This window comes from Schistocerca americana, chromosome 1, assembly GCF_021461395.2.
Source record: "Schistocerca americana isolate TAMUIC-IGC-003095 chromosome 1, iqSchAmer2.1, whole genome shotgun sequence".
Taxonomy (NCBI): domain Eukaryota; kingdom Metazoa; phylum Arthropoda; class Insecta; order Orthoptera; family Acrididae; genus Schistocerca; species Schistocerca americana.
The window spans coordinates 786488822-786512105 of NC_060119.1; the positions used below are offsets into that span (position 1 = coordinate 786488822).

General features: G+C 40.8%; 1 protein-coding gene across 1 annotated transcript in view; it reads right to left on the reverse strand.

Moving 5' to 3' along the window:
* The window catches only part of LOC124612375 (BRISC and BRCA1-A complex member 2-like), a 57841-nt gene that overhangs the window by 18285 nt on the left and 16272 nt on the right, over positions 1-23284 (reverse strand). The window contains exon 3 of the mRNA XM_047140547.1: positions 7755-7901. Coding sequence (XP_046996503.1) covers positions 7755-7901 — 147 coding nt within the window. The remainder of the gene's footprint in view (positions 1-7754; positions 7902-23284) is intronic.

The following is a 23284-nucleotide window of genomic DNA, read 5'->3' on the forward strand; positions in this document are numbered from 1 at the left end:
ATATGGAATTTGCCTTTTCCTCTTCTTCCATATGAGAAAAGGGCAAGCTGAGTTTTGCAAGAGTGATGCTTTCTAAAACCATGCTGATTCGTGCACATGAGCTTCTCAGTCTCAAGAGAATTTATTATATTTAAACTGAGAATATGTTCAAGGATTCTGCAGAAGTTAGAGATACTGGTCTGTAATTTTGCAAAAATACATACGTCACTTGTACATTTTTCGGTCACTTGGGATTTTGCGCTGAGTGAGAGATACACGATAAATGCAAGCTTAATAAGAGTCCAGTGCATAGAGTATTCTTTGTAAAATCGAATTTGGATTCCATCCAGACCTAGTGATTTATTTGCTTTCAAGTCTTCCACTTGTTTCTCTACAAAAGGTATGCTTATCACGACATCTACGATTCTTCTGTGTGAATGATTTCTTGAATGCGAAATTTAAAACTTCAGCTTTCATTTTGCCATCTTCAACTGCCACTCCGACTTGTCAACAAGGGACTGGATGGAAGGCTTAGACCCACTTAGGAATTTTACACAAGACTAGAATTTTCTCTGATTCTCTATCAGATATTTTGTTAAGGTGTGATGACGATAGTAGTTGTATGCTTTGCGCATTGATCTTTTCACATATGCACGAATCTCTACCAACCTTCGCTTGTCGTCATTTATGCATTCCCTTTTGAACGAAAGTGCAACAGCCTCTGCTTTCTCGGCATCCATCAAATTTTGTTATTAAACAATGGTGAGTCTTTCCCATCCTTTATCCGCTTACTAGGCACATAACTCTACAGACCTAGATACACAATCTGCTCAAATTTTGCCCATAATTCCTCTGCAGCCAGCTTACTGGAACTAAGTGATGCTGATTCACTGTCTAATGAGATGTGAATAACTGCTTATCTGCTCTATCTAGCAGAAACGCACTCCTAATTTCCTTGAATGTTAATCATAGTTGCTATGATGACATCATGATCGCTAATCCCTGTTTCTATACTGACATTATCAATAAGGCCCAGGCTATTTGCAGGTACAAGATCTAAGGTACTTCCATTGCAGACTGTGAATCTTTCGCACAGGTACTTATCAAATTGTAGCAGGGGATCTCATTAACACTTTGCTGTCCGCACGTCTCGTACAAATTTATTCGCTTGGCACTGGCAACGCTAATTCGGATCATTTGGCTTGTTGCCAGCCATTCTTGACATTATCGGGAGATTATAACGTGTTCCGTTTGACTAATCTCATCGTTAGTTCTCCTAAGTTCTCAACCTTGTTCCCCTACTTTCATGAAATTTCGAAGCTATACGTATGTAAATAAATACAAATTTTGTTTGTTTTATATATTTGTTTATTTGTAGTGTCTTTGGTACTTAGTAATTCTATTTCATATGATATGCAGCAAAACAGTCTCCAAGATGTAACGCAACTCCAGAAGACTTGCACATTAAGTTTGTTGTTCTTTTTTTGTTTTGGAACATACATGGCAGTTTCTTCATTTTCGTTTATTCATTTCAGAAATATGTAAGCCTATTAGTTGGTATTACTTTAATGTGACCGGAAAGTCTGTCAACTGGATAATGATGAGACATATGCGATGTAGTGGCATCCTCCAAGTTTTACTCTGCACATTCATCATAAATAATAGTACCATCTCTTTCATCCGTCATGATGAAAGGGCACAAATTTTTATATATAAAAAAAAAACTTTTTGATGTATGCAACTTATTGTTACCTAAACAAAATACCAACAGAATGCAAAAGATATTTAAGTGCTGTCACCGGCCACTGCGTGATACTACGTCCACGACACTATTGTGGTGTCGCCGGCCACTGAACGATACTATGCACATGACATCACGGTGGTGTCGCTGGCTACTGACCACAATTTCATGCACAACACCACTGTGGTGTCAACGGACAGCAGTGTTAATATCCATCGTACTACTGCTAGAAAAGCTTTTTAACAGTGGATAAACAGTTTAATTGCCTTAAAGCCTCTGTATATGTCCATGCCACAGAGCCAAGAAAATATATCAAAGAACAAAAGGGAATTTTATTGAACTGGTGGAGTCCCAAATGTCATAGGGGTCATAAATCGTGTACATATACCCATACTTTCGTCCTTCTGGAGCACAAGCAGAACTACACAGAAAATGCAAGACTTTCTTTTCTATTAATACACAAATCATCTGTGACGCCAATATGAAGATTTTGAATGTGGTAAGCCATTGGCCAGGTTCCACGCATGATGCACGCATTTGGGACAATAGTAGAGTTGCTGCAGAATTTGAAAATGGACAATAGGATGGGTTGCTTGCTGGAGATAGTGGATATGCCCTCTTAAAACGTCTCACAATGTCTGTGTTCCGAGCCCACACAGGAGCCAAATGGTACCACAATAAAGCCCATATTGCTATCAGATGTGTAATAGAGCAAGCGCTCAGTGTTTGGAAGAGGTGCTTCCAAAATCTCACTAACACAATCCAATTTAAACCAAACAAGTGTGGGAATGTTATTGTGGCTGCTGAAGTTTTCCACAACTTTGGAATAGAAGTTAAGAGATGTGTTTCACCCTGTTGCTATGGAGGTGAATTACATCGAACAATATGCATCTCAGCCAGAAGCAGATGCTGCAGGCCAAGGTGTCAGAAGGTCTATTATACTTACTTACTTTAATTAAAATTGTACCTAGTTTGCTAGTAAAATCAGAAGTTAGTATAAAGATTTTTCCTTCTTAAATTAATAAATAAGCACTGGACTGTCACTACTGTAGTGAAAACTGACTCATTTGATTGATGTGCAATTTTATAGTTATGTTATTTTTTGCTAGGGGATTAACATTCTCACTTTATTTCTTAACTGAGTGTACAAAACCATACGATGTTTCGATTATTTCTAAAATAATAGAAAAGGACTTATTTTATAATATAACAAATTCAGATAAGTATTAGTATGCAGCATTAACAAAACTTAGTACCGATGCTGAAATGATAAACACAAACATTAAGCCATACAAGAAACAAGAAAATATTAACCATTTGAAAAAAATATCAAGGAAATAAAAGGTGTTTTATACATATGAATATTTTCTTATTCATTCTCAAAAACCTGAATTACTCGGACACATTGGCTGAAGAACTGGAACCTGAAGTTTGCTCCATTACATTCTTGAACTTATTCGTAATTTCCATTTTAAGATTATGCTCTTCTTCCTTGATTTCTCTTTGTCTTTCTATTAATAACATTTTTGCATTGTATTCCTCTCGTATTAAATGAATTTTAAGGAATGAAGCTCATCTGCTTTTTTCAGTAACTCTTGGTTCTTCAGTACAACCACATGTTCTCTCCCTCTTTTGCTGGGTGCATCTTCTGATAAGCTCCCACCAGAGAATGCAGGCCGAGGTTCATGACTACGGGATGAAGTTCCACCTCAGCAGTCTCAGTTCCATTGCTACCTACAGAGCAGTTATCATCGAAGTTGCTTGAAAGTAGCAATTACCTTCAGATGTGACATTGTTGTTAACTCCAGCTATCCCCTCGATAACTTAATGGCCAAAGGCTGTAACTGTGTGAACTTTTTGTTGTGCCTATCACAACTCAGCATCTCCGCTATATGGCGAGTAGCAAATTTCCTCTCCAATATTGTTACATTCCGTCCTGGATTTTCCATTCTTTAATAACATACTGTAGCCTTCCACAAGTGTATGGATGTATTTTAATTCATTTGCTAGCTCTCGGCCAAAGAAATCCATTTTGTTTTCATTTGACGTGAGAGTTTTAATCGAAGAAGAAACAGCAAAATCACTATACCTAAACATGGGTCACATGGGAACGATCACGTGGAGACTAGCGCTCTCTCCACTGCAACTTAAACTGCTCGGGGCACGTGCGAATCTGGCAGCTTGGGCGCAGCAGAAGAATTTTTCCGGCAAGTGTGTGTCTGCTTGTTGCTACTGCTGATACAGCTAACAGCTGTACTTCAAGTAGCCCTAAGTGGGAGTAGTTACTGCTCGTACGTGACTCAGCTGTGCATGTGGACAAGCCCACTGCTCAAATGAACCTAATGTAAACCGTTGTGACGTCATAGTCATCAGAAGCAGTTTGTTGTTATGAAGTATTGCATAGTCTTCGTCCTACAGTATTTGGCATATTTTGGTGTTGGCAGACACTTGTGTGTGCACTGTGTTTTGTTGTTGGAAATGGCACATTTCCTTTCCAATTTAAGTTTATTTTGGTTTTCTTTCCCTCATTTATGTTTAACTGCTGCAGTATTATTTTGCAGTAGTGGGCTAAAGTAAAATTCTTTGTTAAAGTGTCACTTCTTACCAGTCAAAATTACAAAAATTTAAAACTGAAAACTAAACCCATGAAAAATCCCTGGAATTCTGAAAAATTCCCGTTTTTTTCCCCCCCTGGATGAAAAAATTCCCAGTTTTTTCCTCGGATTTCCTGGTTGTCACAGGGTGTGTACACCCTGTATTTGTACCTTAAATTCCTTTTTATAGTCCCAAAAAGTTGGAGAACCACTTGTCCTCTCAGCAATTTACACATGGCGAAAAATAAAGTGGTGTAAATAAAGAGTTGTACCCCTCCTCTTGTAAATGTTTTGGTAAAGTTGCATACCCGAGAAGGAATTTACTGCCTTTTAATCTCCATAACTGCAATTTATTTATAAAATGTAAGCGTAATGTGATACAGTAACTGTGGGTCTGCAGTTATTTCTCTAATTATACACTTTTCTCTCACAAATTGAGTTAACAATTTCATTACTGTTGTTAATTACTAGAATGCACTCTATCGAGTCCATCTAATAGTTCAGCAGTGTGTTCATCTACAGTGTAATTCTTGTCACATCGATTTCAAGAGGCTATATAATGGAGCATCTCTGTTAACTCTATTTCACTGTCCACATCATCTTGCTCTGCTAAAGGTACACATGTCCAGCTCCAGACTCCTGAGCCAACTAGCAGTTGTCAGTTGATTGTAGAAAGCATGGTGCACCGGAGAGATGTAGGGGAGAAGTTTCATCATCTCTCCTTTTTGTCTCGTTGACAGGTGGTACAGCATTGTTCAGAGGGATGAATTGAACACTAGGCAAGTGCAGGCCATGGGCATGATGTGAAATTGTAATATTCAAAGTTTTGAAAGAGATTCCTGCACCAAGAGATTCTTTGTATAAAACGAGATGTGGGCAGTCTTTCTGGAAACGAAGCCAGCGAATGTAAAGCAAATTGAACTTTTAATTTTGGGTGTCATTCTTTTTAAATGCAACACTTTTCCCTTTGTTCAGACAAAACCATTAAGGGTCATTCTACAAACGATAACAGGTTGTTTTCTCCTTGCCTTTTGAATGACATTAAATAAAATTTGAGCGGTTCTTGATTTTGTCTCGATAACTCTAAAATCCCGATCGTTTGGCAGAAAGAAGTGTCCCGATAACATACACTTATGGTCAACTGCATGGATCTCCTTTCTTGAGCCTTTACAATTTCTGTCCAAATTGGCGCAAGTTTCGAATTCCAATTCTGACCAACTGGTGTGTCACTGAGTGCTATTACATGATGTGCATCATGCCATAGAGTTCTACATGCTTTAGAAGGCAGGAACCTACTTCTTGGGAGCCTTTTGATGCCAAAGTCTCATCCCAAATGTATATAAAGCCACTGTCCCTTTTCTGATCATGAATGCCACAGTTGTACACATACAAGTTCCTCTAATAATAATAATAATAATAATCTTTCGATGTTGAAAACTTAGGGAAAGACAGCGCTTTCTGAAGATAAAAAGATATGGTTAACGATATTCACCTGCCCTCGACTGAGCTTGCTGTCCTCAGCCAAACACTGCAGTGCTATTTCTGCTGTTCTCCAATGTAAGTTTTGTTTTTGCACTAATGCCGATATAAGTGGTTCTTCTGCAGTCAAAATTCTCAACTTTAAGGAGTCACATGCAGCACAGGAATCTTTCACTGGGGATGGAACAATAAGTTGAATCTCTCACTGTAAATACATCTGTACAAACTCTCCTTCCTTTCTGGAACTTGTTTATCAATGTAATTTTCTTTGTAAAGATCATGCATGATATTGAGATCAGGGCTGAAATATTTACTATTCGGACTGCATGCCATAGTGTAGTCGCTGTTGTAAGGTGGGAACCATTTAATGTGGTCTACTCCCATGTTGACAACATTCTTGGAAATTTTGTTTTTTGCAATATTCTTCCCTCTCAAATCCTCTCCAGGCATTCGTTCCAGTTCTTCTTTCTTTACTGCTTGAGTTAATTGACCATTGGAAGTGCAAAAGGTATACAAGAAAACTGTTTGCGAACAAGGATGCTTTCTATTTTTACAGTCACAAAAATTTGTATGTAACTGATTTTAGTTCCTTGTGCTCACCTTCATCACCACTGTTGAACATGAACATATTTCACTAGTCTGCAGAGGTAAGTGTTCTGTTTCCTGTTTCCCAAACACCAAAAAGCTTTAAACAAAGCAAACCTCTCTCCAGCAGCACTTAAAAGTATCACACACAACAATCACAGTCTTTTCCACTAAATTTCTGTTTTTCAATATGTTTCCCTTTGGTTGATACAGAATATTCTCCTAGGTTTCTCTTTCGCGTTGCTGGCTGCTTCTGGTGATTTTGAGGTTGTTGCCCCCCTCCCCCAATTCCAAAGATCATGGGTTTTGTTTCTAGGTGCTGGATCTTGTGTTGTGTTGGGAAATGTTGAAATTTGAGGAACTTTACTTTGTTTTCCTAATTCGGTGGTTGGTGAGGATAGTCCTGTGGCCCCTTCCTGGAGCTGACTTCGATTTTCTAGCATAGTGATCTGTGTAAATACTGATTCCTGAAATGGAGGATGCTCAGGACTGGTATCAGTCTCCAAAGATTTTGCCGTAGTATTTATAATTCTCTTCTGTAGTACTTTGCAGTTTCTAGATCAGACAACAAACACTGTTCTAAATAGTCCACAGTGTCATTATCAGAATCTTCATTGCTGGGACCTCCACTACCACTGAAAAATTCATAATCTGGATCATCCCTGTTCAGTCCAGCAAATAAAGGCTGTGTGTACACTTCTAGATTCATATATGTTTTGGCCTAACACACTTCTAACTATTGTGATTTCATCCTGCTTAACCTACTATGAACTGTGTTCTCCTGTCTCACAATTATGGTTTACTTTCACAACTTAACTCAACCTGGGCCATAAATTTTAAGCACGGGTAGTGTGTGGAGAACTTCAGTGGACACAGAATAATAATGAAAAACATAAATAAATAAATCTGACCTCATAAACTTAAACTCTATTAATTAAAATTGCTTGTCTGGCATGCGAATATTCTGTTCCAATCATTTTGCGAATAGATGAAACAAAGCACACTGTATGATTTATGTATTTAATTATTTATTATGTGAGACGTCAATGCTTGATTCATGTAGCCTTTAACCTACACTTCAACATGGAGAGCAAATTTCCCTTAAAAACAATTTCTGCTTTAATAACATCTTGATATTACAAATCCAAAGAAAGAATACCATTATTCCCGTGAACACACTTCACCCTGGTGTGAGAGGAAGAATGTGTTTGGTGCTCTAAAGTGGGAGCTGTTATACCACCTCACCTTTACTTAGACCACTCTGGTTCTCAGCGGCTGATATGTACTACTAATGAATCACAGGGGTGCTTTAAAACAAGGGACAGCAATAACATGTACTGCATAAAGCCTAAGTTTTTAAGTGGAAATGAACTGACCTGGAGGCGTATCAGGAAACTTGAAGCTCGCTGTCTACCACTTCCAACCAGCACCTCTACATCTCCCTCAGCAACTTCTGCCTGGCAAATCAAAGATGAATACTCAAAGTGCAGTCGAGATCTGTCTGCATGCTCCAAGAGTTCAACCTGTTGGTAATAGACACATAATTAGTAATGGTGCAAAAGTGCATGGAGATAAGGAAGCCAAAAAATTAATTTCTTTTACATTTATCGTTGACTGTCTTCCATAAGAAAAAAGAATCTGTCAGATGGCAGATACGGTACAACTAAAACTCACTTGTTAGTTGACACATCACACCTTGGAAGTGGGTTCGTCTAATCACAGTTTTCAAAATCACATGCAAACTGTCCATTATCGCCAACGTAGCAGCAAAGAATCAGTTCACTTCATTGTAAATCATAATTACTGATCATGTCTATAGTACAGGAGCTGACAAAATAAGCATCACTAAGTGTTTCAATAGTGAAAACAGCATATTGCAACAGCATGTCCTGTTCTAAATTTACAGCAAGCTCCCTGTTTGTGGCAGCTGAATACCACTGTGGCAACTCCTTAGTCGCATGTGACTGATGTCAAATAGCAACTAATTTCAACGAAGTATCACTAGTTATGTACTGTTGTGTTGCAGTAAGAGTAAAATGCATAAATACATTCACTTACGGTTTTACTATGCTGTAAAAGCAAATACTGACATTAATTTATTAGATTACGGAATGTGAAAAGTTGTGTGTGTAGGTCTATATTCAAAAGATACTTACAACACTATCTGTTCATAACTATCTGGTCGATCAGAACTCTGAAATGTGGTTCTACATCTACATCTACATTGATACTCCGCAAGCCACCCAAAGGTGTGTGGCGGAGGGCACTTTACGTGCCACTGTCATTACCTCCCTTTCCTGTTCCAGTCGCGTATGGTTCGCGGGAAGAACGACTGTCTGAAAGCCTCCGTGCGCGCTCTAATCTCTCTAATTTTACATTCGTGATCTCCTCGGGAAGTATAAGTAGGGGGAAGCAATATATTCGATACCTCATCCAGAAACGCATCCTCTCGAAACCTGGCGAGCAAGCTACACCGCGATGCAGAGCGCCTCTCTTGCAGAGTCTGCCACTTGAGTTTATTAAACATCTCCGTAACGCTATCACGGTTACCAAATAACCCAGTGACGAAACGCGCCGCTCTTCTTTGGATCTTCTCTATCTCCTCCGTCAACCCGACCTGGTACGGATCCCACACTGATGAGCAATACTCAAGTATAGGTCGAACGAGTGTTTTGTAAGCCACCTCCTTTGTTGATGGACTACATTTTCTAAGCACTCTCCCAATGAATCTCAACCTGGTACCCGCCTTACCAACAATTAGTTTTATATGATCATTCCACTTCAAATCGTTCCGCACGCATACTCCCAGATATTTTACAGAAGTAACTGCTACCAGTGTTTGTTCCGCTATCATATAATCATACAATAAAGGATCCTTCTTTCTATGTATTCGCAATACATTACATTTGTCTATGTTAAGGGTCAGTTGCCACTCCCTGCACCAAGTGCCTATCCGCTGCAGATCTTCCTGTATTTCGCTACAATTTTCTAATGCAGCAACTTCTCTGTATACTACAGCATCATCCGCGAAAAGCCGCATGGAACTTCCGACACTATCTACTAAGTCATTTATATATATTGTGAAAAGCAATGGTCCCATAACACTCCCCTGTGGCACGCCAGAGGTTACTTTAACGTCTGTAGACGTCTCTCCATTGATAACAACATGCTGTGTTCTGTTTGCTAAAAACTCTTCAATCCAGCCACACAGCTGGTCTGATATTCCGTAGGCTCTTACTTTGTTTATCAGGCGACAGTGCGGAACTGTATCGAACGCCTTCCGGAAGTCAAGAAAAATAGCATCTACCTGGGAGCCTGTATCTAATATTTTCTGGGTCTCATGAACAAATAAGGCGAGTTGGGTCTCACACGATCGCTGTTTCCGGAATCCATGTTGATTCCTACATAGTAGATTCTGGGTTTCCAGAAATGACGTGATACGCGAGCAAAAAACATGTTCTAAAATTCTACAAGAGATTGACGTAAGAGATATAGGTCTATAGTTTTGCGCATCTGCTCGACGACCCTTCTTGAAGACTGGGACTATCTGTGCTCTTTTCCAATCATTTGGAACCCTCCGTTCCTCTAGAGACTTGCGGTACACGGCTGTTAGAAGGGGGGCAAGTTCTTTCGCGTACTCTGTGTAGAATCGAATTGGTATCCCGTCAGGTCCAGTGGACTTTCCTCTATTGAGTGATTCCAGTTGCTTTTCTATTCCTTGGACACTTATTTCGATGTCAGCCATTTTTTCGTTTGTGCGAGGATTTAGAGAAGGAACTGCAGTGCGGTCTTCCTCTGTGAAACAGCTTTGGAAAAAGGTGTTTAGTATTTCAGCTTTACGCGTGTCATCCTCTGTTTCAATGCCATCATCATCCCGTAGTGTCTGGATATGCTGTTTCGAGCCACTTACTGATTTAACGTAAGACCAGAACTTCCTAGGATTTTCTGTCAAGTCGGTACATAGAATTTTACTTTCGAATTCAATGAACGCTTCACGCATAGCCCTCTTTACGCTAACTTTGACATCGTTTAGCTTCTGTTTGTCTGAGAGGTTTTGGCTGCGTTTAAACTTGGAGTGGAGCTCTCTTTGCTTTCGCAGTAGTTTCCTAACATTGTTGTTGTACCACAGTGGGTTTTTCCCGTCCCTCACAGTTTTACTCGGCACGTACCTGTCTAAAACGCATTTTACGATTGCCTTGAACTTTTTCCATAAACACTCAACATTGTCAGTGTCGGAACAGAAATTTTCGTTTTGATCTGTTAGGTAGTCTGAAATCTGCCTTCTATTACTCTTGCTAAACAGATAAACCTTCCTCCCTTTTTTTATATTCCTATTAACTTCCATATTCAGGAATGCTGCAACGGCCTTATGATCACTGATTCCCTGTTCTGTACATACAGATTCGAAAAGTTCGGGTCTGTTTGTTATCAGTAGGTCCAATATGTTATCTCCACGAGTCGGTTCTCTGTTTAATTGCTCGAGGTAATTTTCGGATAGTGCACTCAGTATAATGTCACTCGATGCTCTGTCCCTACCACGCGTCCTAAACATCTGAGTGTCCCAGTCTATATCTGGTAAATTGAAATCTCCACCTAAGACTATAACATGCTGAGAAAATTTATGTGAAATGTATTCCAAATTTTCTCTCAGTTGTTCTGCCACTAATGCTGCTGAGTCGGGAGGTCAGTAAAAGGAGCCAATTATTAACCTAGTTCGGTTGTTTAGTGTAACCTCCACCCATAATAATTCGCAGGAACTATCCACTTCTACTTCACTACAGGATAAACTACTACTAACAGCGATGAACACTCCACCACCGGTTGCATGCAATCTATCCTTTCTAAACACCGTCTGTACCTTTGTAAAAATTTCGGCAGAATTTATCTCTGGCTTAAGCCAGCTTTCTGTACCTATAACGATTTCAGCTTCGGTGCTTTCTATCAGCGCTTGAAGTTCCGGTACTTTACCAACGCAGCTTCGACAGTTGACAATTACAATACCGATTGCTGCTTGGTCCCCGCATGTCCTGACTTTGCCCCGCACCCGTTGAGGCTGTTGCCCTTTCTGTACTTGCCCAAGGCCATCTAACCTAAAAAACCGCCCAGCCCACGCCACACAACCCCTGCTACCCGTGTAGCCGCTTGTTGCGTGTAGTGGACTCCTGACCTATCCAGCGGAACCCGAAACCCCACCACCCTATGGCGCAAGTCGAGGAATCTGCAGCCCACACGGTCGCAGAACCGTCTCAGCCTCTGATTCAGACCCTCCACTCGGCTCTGTACCAAAGGTCCGCAGTCAGTCCTGTCGACGATGCTGCAGATGGTGAGCTCTGCTTTCATCCCGCTAGCGAGACTGGCAGTCGTCACCAAAGCAGATAGCCGCCGGAAGCCAGAGAGGATTTCCTCCGATCCATAGCGACACACATCATTGGTGCCGACATGAGCGACCACCTGCAGATGGGTGCACCCTGTACCCTTCATGGCATCCGGAAGGACCCTTTCCACATCTGGAATGACTCCCCCCGGTATGCACACGGAGTGCACATTGGTTTTCTTCCCCTCTCTTGCTGCCATTTCCCTAAGGGGCCCCATTACGCGCCTGACGTTGGAGCTCCCAACTACCAGTAAGCCCACCCTCTGCGACTGCCCGGATCTTGCAGACTGAGGGGCAACCTCTGGAACAGGACAAGCAGCCATGTCAGGCCGAAGATCAGTATCAGCCTGAGACAGAGCCTGAAATTATTTATTTGTCTGAATTTCCATAAAATCCACGAGGCTTCGCAAATTATTTAATGAATAACACACACAGACTGTCTTATAAAATTATCTGTACACTTTTAAAACACTGACACAATCCATTACCATTTTATTACATTTTGATGCTAACATATTATGTACATTTTAGTAATCAATCATATAGTAATTTCTCAAAGTTTTAGTATGGCTATTGTAAACAGTACAATAAACCAACCTTTTTAGACAGTGATATTTTGACATTTTGGGTGTAAATAATTGAGAATGCACAGCAGGTGGAATGCTGCAGATGCAAAATATGGTCCCCCTCAAGTAACAATTGTCAATCCTGGAGGTGGTGATTTTCGTTTGCCTGACTGCCAGTTGAAGTTCGTTGATATTAATGGGAGAGCATCAAAAGTGATCTTCGACTGTGAGAAGGAAAGACGATTAGGATTTAACGTTGATAAGATCCTATGAGAGGTAATGCAAGCTTGGACTGGGGAAGGAAAATGGACATGCTCATTTTGAGAAAACATCCAAACAACAGCTTGTGTAGTTCACAAAAATCATGGCAAACCTGAATCTTGATGGCTCACCCCTCTCAGTTCAACTGAGATACAATGAAACTGATTGAGGGTTAACAGATGGTGGGGCAAAAATGTCCACAATTTCTTCTGTTTTATTTGTAACTATACCTCCAATGTGAACATATTTTGTTTCTACAATGCATTTTAAATAAGTTGTGACTTTTGACAGTTCAATATGCAGTGAGTGCAGGGAAGCATAGTTGCCAGCGTGTGCTGGGTGTCAGCAGGTGACCACAGTATAATGCCAGGGCTACCCGGCGTGGAATCTGCCATGGACGCTTGACTGCGTGAACAGCAAGCCGCGCAAGCCAGATAATCTGCCATCTTTCTCAAATGATTTTAAAGAAACTATTCGGAAAATAAACTCATTCTGGCACATCTTATAACCGCCTATCATTTTGTTAATCACCATAGTTATTGTGGTTTTTCATAGGTAAACTACTGCAGGAAGTTCTTCAAGTTTGCAGCGGGAAAAAAAAAAAGGGATCAATATGTACTTGTGTTTGGTGCGTGTTAGGTTACATGTTGCTACCTTTTAAGAGTAGATGATAAAATGAATTACTTTTTAAACTTGGAAGGATATTGGTGTCTGTTTCTAGTCTTGAGAAAACGGAGTGTACGTCAAGCACTCCGTCATGAACTTTTTTCCCAGTGAAAAAACAAGAATGAAATATTCATAAATCCTCATATCTTATAAATGGTTTGAGATATCGAACCAATATCTTGGGAAATGATAGCACACAAGACAAGTGTTTTGCCATTTGATTGATTTGAGAAACTTCCATATCTACCGTGCTATTCAAATGACTACAGATTTTTTCAATGAAATAATTTGATTATTGAGGGCCATCGGCAGCTCGTGAAATGAGAATTACTGTGAGTTTTGGAGCAACATGAATTAAGTTGTAAGTTTATTTTTATACTGAGAATAGGCTGTTTCAAAAATAATTGACCTGGCTTGAACTAAGTTGTTAGTTTCTTAATACACTATTTAAGGACTATGTAGCAATTTCAACTGCATTAGGATGTTAGTGAGACGAATATTTCTAAGCTCTGCTGTGTTTTGACAAAAGAAACAGATTTTAACATGGCAACAAGAGAATTTAGTATTACTCAAAACTCGTCACAGTCCTTCATGAATCAACGTCTCCTCACCAACCTTCTTGGTATAGCCGGCAACTCAAGACTAGTCCTATCATGTAACATTTGCAATGGTTTCTTTTGACAGCATTTCAACCTCAGTGAGTATAAACTTCTTTTTGTTTTTTGCCACATTACTTTTTGACTAGGGTCATATATTCTGTCAGATTTAAATGAACATGATATGAAGGAAGCCTCATCAAACTATCCCTTAACAGTTAGCCACTTCGTCGACCTAGTAACATGAAGTTTTGGCTTGTACAACACTACAAGTTCCATTAATTACATTCTAGGTTCAACTTTATCTCACGGAACATTTCTTCATACCCAGAGCAAAATATCCATTTTCCTCCACTGCTTTGTTGGAGCTTTATGCATCGCAACAGAGTGGTGTGGTGTTTTGTCCAATACTACTGTCGAATTCATAGGAATGTTTTGCAGCAGAATGTTATCTTCACAGCCAGTGAATGTATTCTTGAATGACACTTTTATTGCAGATCTCGTATTCATATGTACTGTACTGTTGTTATTAATGCAACACCAACACAAAACAGTTGTTCACAATACCCGATGGCTACGAAACACTTCTTCAACGCCAGAAAATATACAAGCTTACAATGAGAGCTGACAAATGTTGATGCATCTAATGTGTGACACCACATCGTATAGTTTGTTCATGGTGTGGCAACAGGGGCACTTTCTATTAGCCGAACCAGAGGCAGCAGGGTAGAAAAGCTGGCTTGCCACTGGTGTTACCTGGGCAATGGCGTCACGTCATCCTCTGGTCAGCCAAACGTCAAAAGTCGCAGCTAATTTTAAATGCACTGTAAATGTCATGTTAAAACAGGAGTGGAGAGCAAAACATTAACAACTTCCAGTCACAATATTATTATTATTTTTTTTTTTTTTTTTTTTTTTTTTTACCGTTTCAAAAATTTTCTTATCTTTTTAAATTTCATGTGTGGGCTGCCATCTAGATTTTCTTAACATAGATCATCTTAAAGCAATAGCCGAAGAGCACTGAAAGTTTCAGAATGTCATAACACAGAATGCTGCAGGGGCTCTTGATAGTTTTACTTGGCAAGGTCATAGAAGCTGTTTCCAGTGCATCCCTCAAGCTGTCTTACATCCAACAGCATGGAGAGGGAAGTTGTTTGTTTCCCCTTGTGGCTTGGTTGAATAACCTTCGTAGTCAGGTCTCTCACAGAACATTGCCTGTGTGTTTTCAAAATAATGACATACTGCTCCATCCCCATAGTGTCTTTTGAGACTTACCAGTCACAAACCAGACAAAAAGAGATTGAGTGCAAACAGAAATATAAACAGCTGTGTTTGTACAATAAGGTGAAGGTATAATCGTAGGTGAAAGGTTGTTTCTTCTATTAGTGAAAGAATTGCGGCACTATTTCTGTTTGTGGATTGACAGCCCCATGCTGTAGTATCAGCACTAAGATGTTTGGATCTGTGAAAAATTTCCTGACATACAACATTTTAGGTGATGATCTTGGTAAGGAGCAAAGTGACGTGAGCAACCTAATAGTTTTATGCTTGTTGCCATGTGATGGAGTAGAGGTCATACTGTAGGCAGTACCCTTAACTGCTGGAACAGTACCCTCAACTGCTGGAACTGGTTTCGTGGATGAACACTGCAGTGTTACTCTTATCATAATCTGGTCCTCTCGAATTATGTTTTATCTGGCCAATCTAATCTCAGAGTCAACTTTGAACCTGTTGTGGATTGGCAAGAGAGCCAATCCTGTTTTGAGAGGAAGCCGAAAGGCATGCGTTTTAGCTCACGCAGGCTGGCGTGAGGTCTGGAACAGGTCAAGGAAATTAGACTAGCATAAAAGGATGTAGCTGTGGAATACTTAACTTTAATCCATAAATGGTGAACATCGCTCTTGACGGTACATGTTTTACAGCATCAATAGTAACTGGTAATGGCGCCTTGCTAGGTCGTAGCAAATGATGTAGCTGAAGGCTACGTTTACTATCGTCTCGGCAAATGAGAGCGTATTTTGTCAGTGAACCATCGCTAGCAAAGTCGGCTGTACAACTGGGGCGAGTGCTAGGAAGTCTCTCTAGACCTGCCGTGTGGCGGCACTCGGTCTGCAATCACTGATAGTGGCGACACGCGGGTCCGACGTATACTAACGGACCGCGGCCGATTTAAAGGCTACCACCTAGCAAGTGTGGTGTTTGGCGGTGACACCACAGAACCACTCATCTTAACGATCAAGATTGATGGGTAAATGTTAAGCATCACATGCGACAGGCTTTTTCAGTCAAATCTCTCAAATCATCTGTTCCGCTGGATGATTCTAAATGTCACTCACTCAATTGAAGGAGTGGATAATTCCATCTTGAATGAATGGTGTACCATCTATACAAAGTTGTCCTCATCAGCCTGATGTATTAAAGATGAAACAAGCTTGCACATGTCACCAATCCGGTCTATAATATTATTCTCAGCCACAGCACATTCATAATGGGCTCCAAAACTTAGCTAATGAGTTGTCGCAGTTTTTGCCATTTCCTGTAGAACTGGCAGATCTTGTGGGTTTTGGCCAACTGCAGACAATGTAAATTGTGATAAGTATTGGCAATAGCATGTACTTGTTTTCTGGCACCATGTTGATTCTATTCATAGCACTTGGCTCGAGATCCCTCTGAAAGAGCATCCCCCTGTCAACTTTTCGAATTACAGGCAAATGCCAACCATGGTGGTGTGAAACTTCCTGACAGATTAAAAGTGCATGCCAGACTGTGACTCAAACTCGAGACCTCTGCCTTTTGGGACACGTGCTCTACTGACTGAGCTACCCAAGTACAACTCACAACCCATACCCACAGCTTTACTTCTGGAAGAAAGTGTACTGCAGAGACATTGCTTAGCCACAGCCTGGGGTACGTTTCCAGAATGAAATTTTCACTCTGTAGAGTTCGAGTCTGGATCCGGCACACAGTTTTAATCTTCCAGGAAGTTTCATGTCAGTTGCACACACTGTTGCAGAGAGAACATTTCATTCATGGTGGCATTGTTGTGAACTGCCGATACCATGCATGTGGTGTGTCACCTGGTATTTGGAAGCTGGTTGTGATTTTCAGAGTGGGTAAAAGTAATGTTGCCAATTTTAATTGCCATGGCATTTGAATAAGAATCTGCCACTGCTAGACTTCCATGTAATGAGATTTTGTGAATAACACTTCACTTCATTCCTGAGATATTCTCCTTCTCTGATACTGTACGTGAGAATTGTCAATGGCAAAAATCTCACAACTGCAGTTGTTGCATTAATGTAAGAGACATTTGAGAGTGAACTGTATGTGAAATATCACATTTAGAACATCTAGAAATTTTAGGGTCCAGATGTCCCTTGGCCACAGTTTGTCAGAGGCCAAGAGAGCTGGATAACCCGGCTTCTGAACATGCAGCGTACCACAACTTGCTTCACTTCAATGACTACTTCACAGCCTACGTCTTCCGGATCCTTCCTACCAACACCAGCTTTTCTGAATTGCAGAAGTGTGAACTCCTTGCAACATATCCTACGTTCCCAAAACCCCCTGCGCTCAACCATCGCTAGCCCCTGTCCTTCACCCACCTACCCACTTCCCTGTTCCTATTCCAGCACTACACAGCCTCTATTCCACCATTCCACCGACTAGTCTTTCTCCCCTTTTCCAATCCCCTTCTCCAGGCCTCCCCCTCAAACCTCCTGACTGAACCTATCAACCCCACCATGTCCCTACACGCTCTCACAAGCAGCACTGCACCTTACCCCACCCCTAACCTGCTACCCTCCGCCTGCCTGCCCCAGCCCCTCCTTACCCCACTGCTCGCAGATTGCTTTTCACTATCAAGTGCAGCAGGTGTACAAAGTGCAGCCTCAATGGCCAGACATAGTAACCATGTTGTAGCGATTCGAGAATTTCTCTGTAAATTCTAGAACCACTCAGCCTTCTACTGTCTCGAACACAGGATATTCTGGATATGAGTGTGGGATGGTAGAATACTACCAGTTGCGTGTCACAGGTTTGTGTGTGCAGGTATAAAATCAGTCGCGGGAAGAAAGTAGACAATGCAGTCGGACGGCACCAACAAGTACCTGTCGGGGCAATCCGTTTAAGTGAGTGTGTAAGGAAGAACCATGGAGTTTATATGCAGCTCTGTACTTATTGTGTCATTGAATACTGTTATTAAAACAAGAACAGTTGAAAATGTACTCTTGTAGACTCTAGACACAAACTTGTTAGAGGCAAGACTCATTTTATGATTGATGTTAAGGAAGGTCGTGGTGTCCAAGCCAACTTTCTTTTAGCTGTAACTCAATTTGTTTCTAATGTCTGACTGTACGAGAGTTGCAGGAAGTTACATATTCATGTGGAAAATGAGATTTTTATTGTGTATGGAAGTCAAATACATCATTAGTTGACGAAAACTAAAGTTTGTATGTCTACTAATTTCATAAGTAGAAAGAGTCTAAAAATTCCTGTACCTAGCGTATTTGACGGAGAAAAAGCCAAGAGGGCTTCCATCACCCAGCTATTCAGTAAAGAGGAGTGGCTGCAAATTCCAAGTAAGTCATCTCATAAAGAAGTGGAAGGTGGTTTGAGAAAATAAGTCGAATATAACCCAGATCCACACTAACACTTTAAGTTGTCAGAATGTTAGAATGTGTGTGTGAATTGTGCTTGTGTGAATGTGCTGAAAGCTCAAATGTATAGCAGTCATTTGTTGTGCTTATCGGCGACCCAACATCTGCTGTAAATGGTGAGTAGCAATCTATCCTATTAATAATATTGTTGCTACTCCATCCTCAATTTCCCCCTGGTTACATTTAAAGACTATTGAATGAACTAAATACTTACAGATTATAAATATACACAACTTAAATTGGAACCACTGCATAGAAAATGTCACAGGAAAGAGGAACCAACGAGTGTGTTTTATTGGCAGAACACTTAGTAAATGCAACAAATCTAGTAGAGACTACATGTATAAAACTTGTCTGTCATCATCTATAGCATTGCTGTGCAGAATGGGATCCTTACGAGATAGGACTGAGGGTGGAGGCATCGAAAAGTTCTAAGATGGGTAGCCCATTTTGTAATAGCATGAAATAGGAGGAAGAGTGTCACAGATACACTAAGCGAGTAGGAGTGGAAACCATTAAAAAGGAAGGTGTTTCTGTTCTTCTCATGAGATTACATTCACCAAGTTTTTCCTCCAAATATTTCATTAAAACACACCTACACACATAATCATCACTGGGAAATAAAGCATTCACGTGGAAAGTTAAGAGAAATAGTTGAAAGAAACAGATGATGCGAAGAAATTTCAGAAACCTTACAAATACAGGTAGATACCCATGGTCACGTATGAACCCTCACTCTACAGCAGAGGATGGTTGGTTGGTTGGATTAAAAGAGGGGAGAAGGGACCAAACTATGAGGTCATCATTCCCTTGTTCCGAATAAAACAATGCCACAAGTGCGAGAATAAAACAAATGAGACTGACAACAAAAAACGGAATGAAAGGAAAAATCATAAGAACGATGAAGGGCAACAAAAGTGTAAATGGACAAACGGGGAACAAGAAAACCACAGAAACACAAGAAACGGGATGAAGAGCGTAAAACAACAAAGCAGATGACCATGGCTGGCTGACCACGAGAATAAATAGGAGAAGCCAGCCACTTTGCAACACATTAAAACCTCCACCCTAAAAGCACTAGGGTGGAGGACACAGACAGGGTGTATACGTGGATAAGGGAAAAAAAAATTCCCAGATTTCCCGGTTAAAAATACACTTTCTCCCGGGTGAAAATACACTTTCGCCGTGCATGTACGCTGCATATTTTCGTATTAGAAAGGTATAAATTCGATTCCACTAAACACTACATGTTACTTTCCGAAGCACTGAAATCGAGATTGCGATGCAATTCTGTACGCCAGTCATAGCTCACGTCACGTGATCTCACCAGCTGATAACAGCATAAGACACGTGATGCAGTCAGTCAACAGCATAATCACTCTTAAGTAGCGCGAACACTCAATTAAGAAAACTTAATGGTTTAAATTAATATACATAGCTTTCACATATAATATTGGTCTCTAAGATTAATAAGCTGGAAGAAAAGCTAAGCTTCCACATATAATGTTGATCATTTTTGCACGTGTTACACTTTAAGATACATCACACAAATCAGCCAGCAATTTGTTAACAACAATGTAAATGTCTGATCGGGGCTCTAAATTCTTCTAAATGGTCTCCTCAAAGAGTTGATTTATAAATGAGAGTAAAAAGCTTTGTGAGTTAAGAAATTCATCATACATACTCGCACATAGTTCATCTTGCATAAAAGGAAATTTACTTTGAATGCAACGCTTTTCAAACCACCATTCGCAACATTTTTCCGTGACCTGATAGAAAAGGTTCATTTCAGCAGTTGCCAGAGAGTGCGAGATAACAGGCGTCACCGCGCTTGCGCAGCTACAATGACGCAGGAAGCCCGATGTTCTTACATGTAAAACATTAAAAGATCTTACGTCATAAAAGAAACAAGACATCAGAGGATACTTCAAGAGCATCAGAATTTCGCGAACCAAACTAAAATGCATAATTAGGCTTAAAGCGCACATTCGTATGTCCAAATTAGGATAAATTTTCATGGAGTACCAGTACTGATTATCTCATGTTTCGTTATTACGGCATAATACCATACGTGCACTTCAAATGCAGCCAACAGTTGGAACTAGCCAATAGTGTGAAATTAAACACTTCATTTCAAATAAAGTGACTACCTCAGCAGAAAATATTAATAAAAGCCAAATCTCTTTAGCAAACCGACAAAAATAACTTCATTGTTCTGCAAGGCGATTAATGCTCGACAGTCAGAAAGGTGGAAATAAAATCTGAAACTAACAACATATTTTAGCCTTCCATAATTATGTAAACATATTTATTCATTTGATAGCTCCCGACCACAAAAATCCATTTTGTTTTTCATTTAACGTGAGAGCAATAAATAAAGAGGAACAGCAAAATCACTGAACGTGAACACAGGTCACGTGGAGACGATCCACCTCCCACCACAACTCAGACTGCTCTGAGCATCAGCCCCGGATCTACAATATTTCTGAAATGGGGAAATACTAGATAGTGGCACCCAGCCACACGTCTGTAATCAGAATTAACTGCACATGCCCAAGAGCCCACCTGCAACTGCTCAAACGAATCTAACTTAAACAGTTGTCACATCACGTTCATCGGAGGCAATTTGTTGTTATAAAGCATTGCATAGTCTTACCAAAGCCTTTGACACACTTAGCTGTTGGCAGACACTTGTATGAGAACTGTGTTTTGTTGTTGTATATAGTGCATTTCCTTTACAACTTAAGTTTTATTTTCTTTTTTTCTCTTATTCATGTTTTGTTGCAGCAGTATTATTCTGCAGTAGCAGGATACAGTAATATCCTTTGTTTCAGTATCGGTTCTGACCTGCCAGAATCACAAAAATTTAACTGAAATCTAAAACAATGAAAAATTCTCGGAATTCTAAACAATTCCTCAGTTTTTCCCGGATCTCCTGGGTCATATACACCCCAACAGAGAGACAAAGGACATGTGCTAAAACTTAGATCAAATGATAAAACCCACCCTCACAATTAGAACTTAAAACTAAATCAGCCAATGAGGCATTGTCAGATAAAATTAGCGGCAACGAGTCTGGTAACCCAAGATTCCATCGCTGGGCAGTCAAAGTGGGACAGTGCACCAGAAGATGGGCCACTGTCAACAGGATGCCGCACCGACACTGAGGCGGGTCTTCACGGCGCAGGAGGTATCCATGGGTCACCCAAGTGTGGCCAATGCGGAGCCGGCAGAGGACAACTGATTCGCTGTGAGAGGCCCGCATGGAAGACTTCCACACATTCATAGTCTGCTTAATGACAAGCAGTTTTTTGTGCATACAGTTATGCCATTCCATCTCCCAAAGCCGATAAACCCTGTGGCGTAAGTCTGAACGCAGGACAGGTTCCGAGATGCTAAACTCCAGAAGCGGTTTCCGCGTAGCCAGTTTGGCCAACCTGTCGGCAAGTTCATTGCCTGGGATTCAGACATGACCTGGGGTCCAGACAAACAGCACTGAACTGGACCATTCCAGGGCATAGATGGACTCCTGGATGGTCGCCACCAAGGGATGACGAGGGTAGATTGTAGGCGGGAGAAATGACTCGTCTGGGCGTGTGCTCAAGAGCACGTAAGAGCTCTGCAGTGAAAACACTGCAGCCATCAGGCAAGGAGTTCTGTTCTACAGGGTGGCGCACGAAATGTGTTACCACTTTGTTTTTGAATATAAACTTTATTGACAATACAATCAGAAAGGAACATATACTACAATGAAGAGTCGTCCATGGAGATTTGTTCTAACTGAGCCCATGCTCAACATGTCCACCATTTCGTTTCCTAACTTCCTTCAAACGAACACTGAAGTTAGTGATTACCCTACGGCACATGTCTTCCGTAATTTAACTGGAAGCTTGAAGAATAAGTCTTCTGAGCTCCATTAAATTCCACAGCTTCTTGCTACTGCTTTGCCCTTCAACACAAAGTGGTTCATGCAAGATGGAGCAAGGCCACATACTGCAAACACTGTGTTGGAGTTTTTACACGAGCATTTCAACATGCGGATCATTTCACTCAGGTTTCCGGGTCGCTTCAATGACTGACAAAATTGGTCCCCCAAAAGTCCATACCTCAACTCAAGTGACTTTTTTCTTTGGGGTTACCTAAAGGAAAAAATTTTCCCGAAACGCCCATGTGATTTAATGGAGCTCAGAAGACTTATTCTCCAAGCTTGCAATGAAATTACGGAAGATGTGTGCCATAGGGTAATCACTAACTACAGTGTTAGTTTGAAGGAAGTTAGGAAACGAAATGGTGGACATATTGAGCATGTGCTGAGTTAGAACAAATCTCCATCTCCTCTTCGTTGTAGTATACGTTCCTTTCAGATTTGTATTGACAATAAAGTTTATAATCAAAAACAAAATGGTAACAAATTTCGTGCACCCTGTATATGTCCTCTATGAACATTAGCAAAGCCAACGTGACCATTGGCCATCGAGCTATCAGTGTAAACCCCTTCATGGCCCCAGTACGTGTGGAAAATCAAGAGGAAGTGACAGCGGAGAGTCGCAAGGTTAACCGATTCCTTAGGGCCATGTGAAAGGTCCAGGCAAAGCCGCGACCTAGGTGTACAACATGGAGGTGTATGTGAATCGACCTTAAGTATAGGTGGTAAAGGGAAGGACTCCAGTTCAGACAGAAGGGATTGCACGCGAACCGCAATCATTAGCCCTGACCTGGCCCGCCGATGCAGGAAACGGGCAGTCACGGGTGGGAAAAGGAGGTAGTAATTTGGATGCGCAGGAG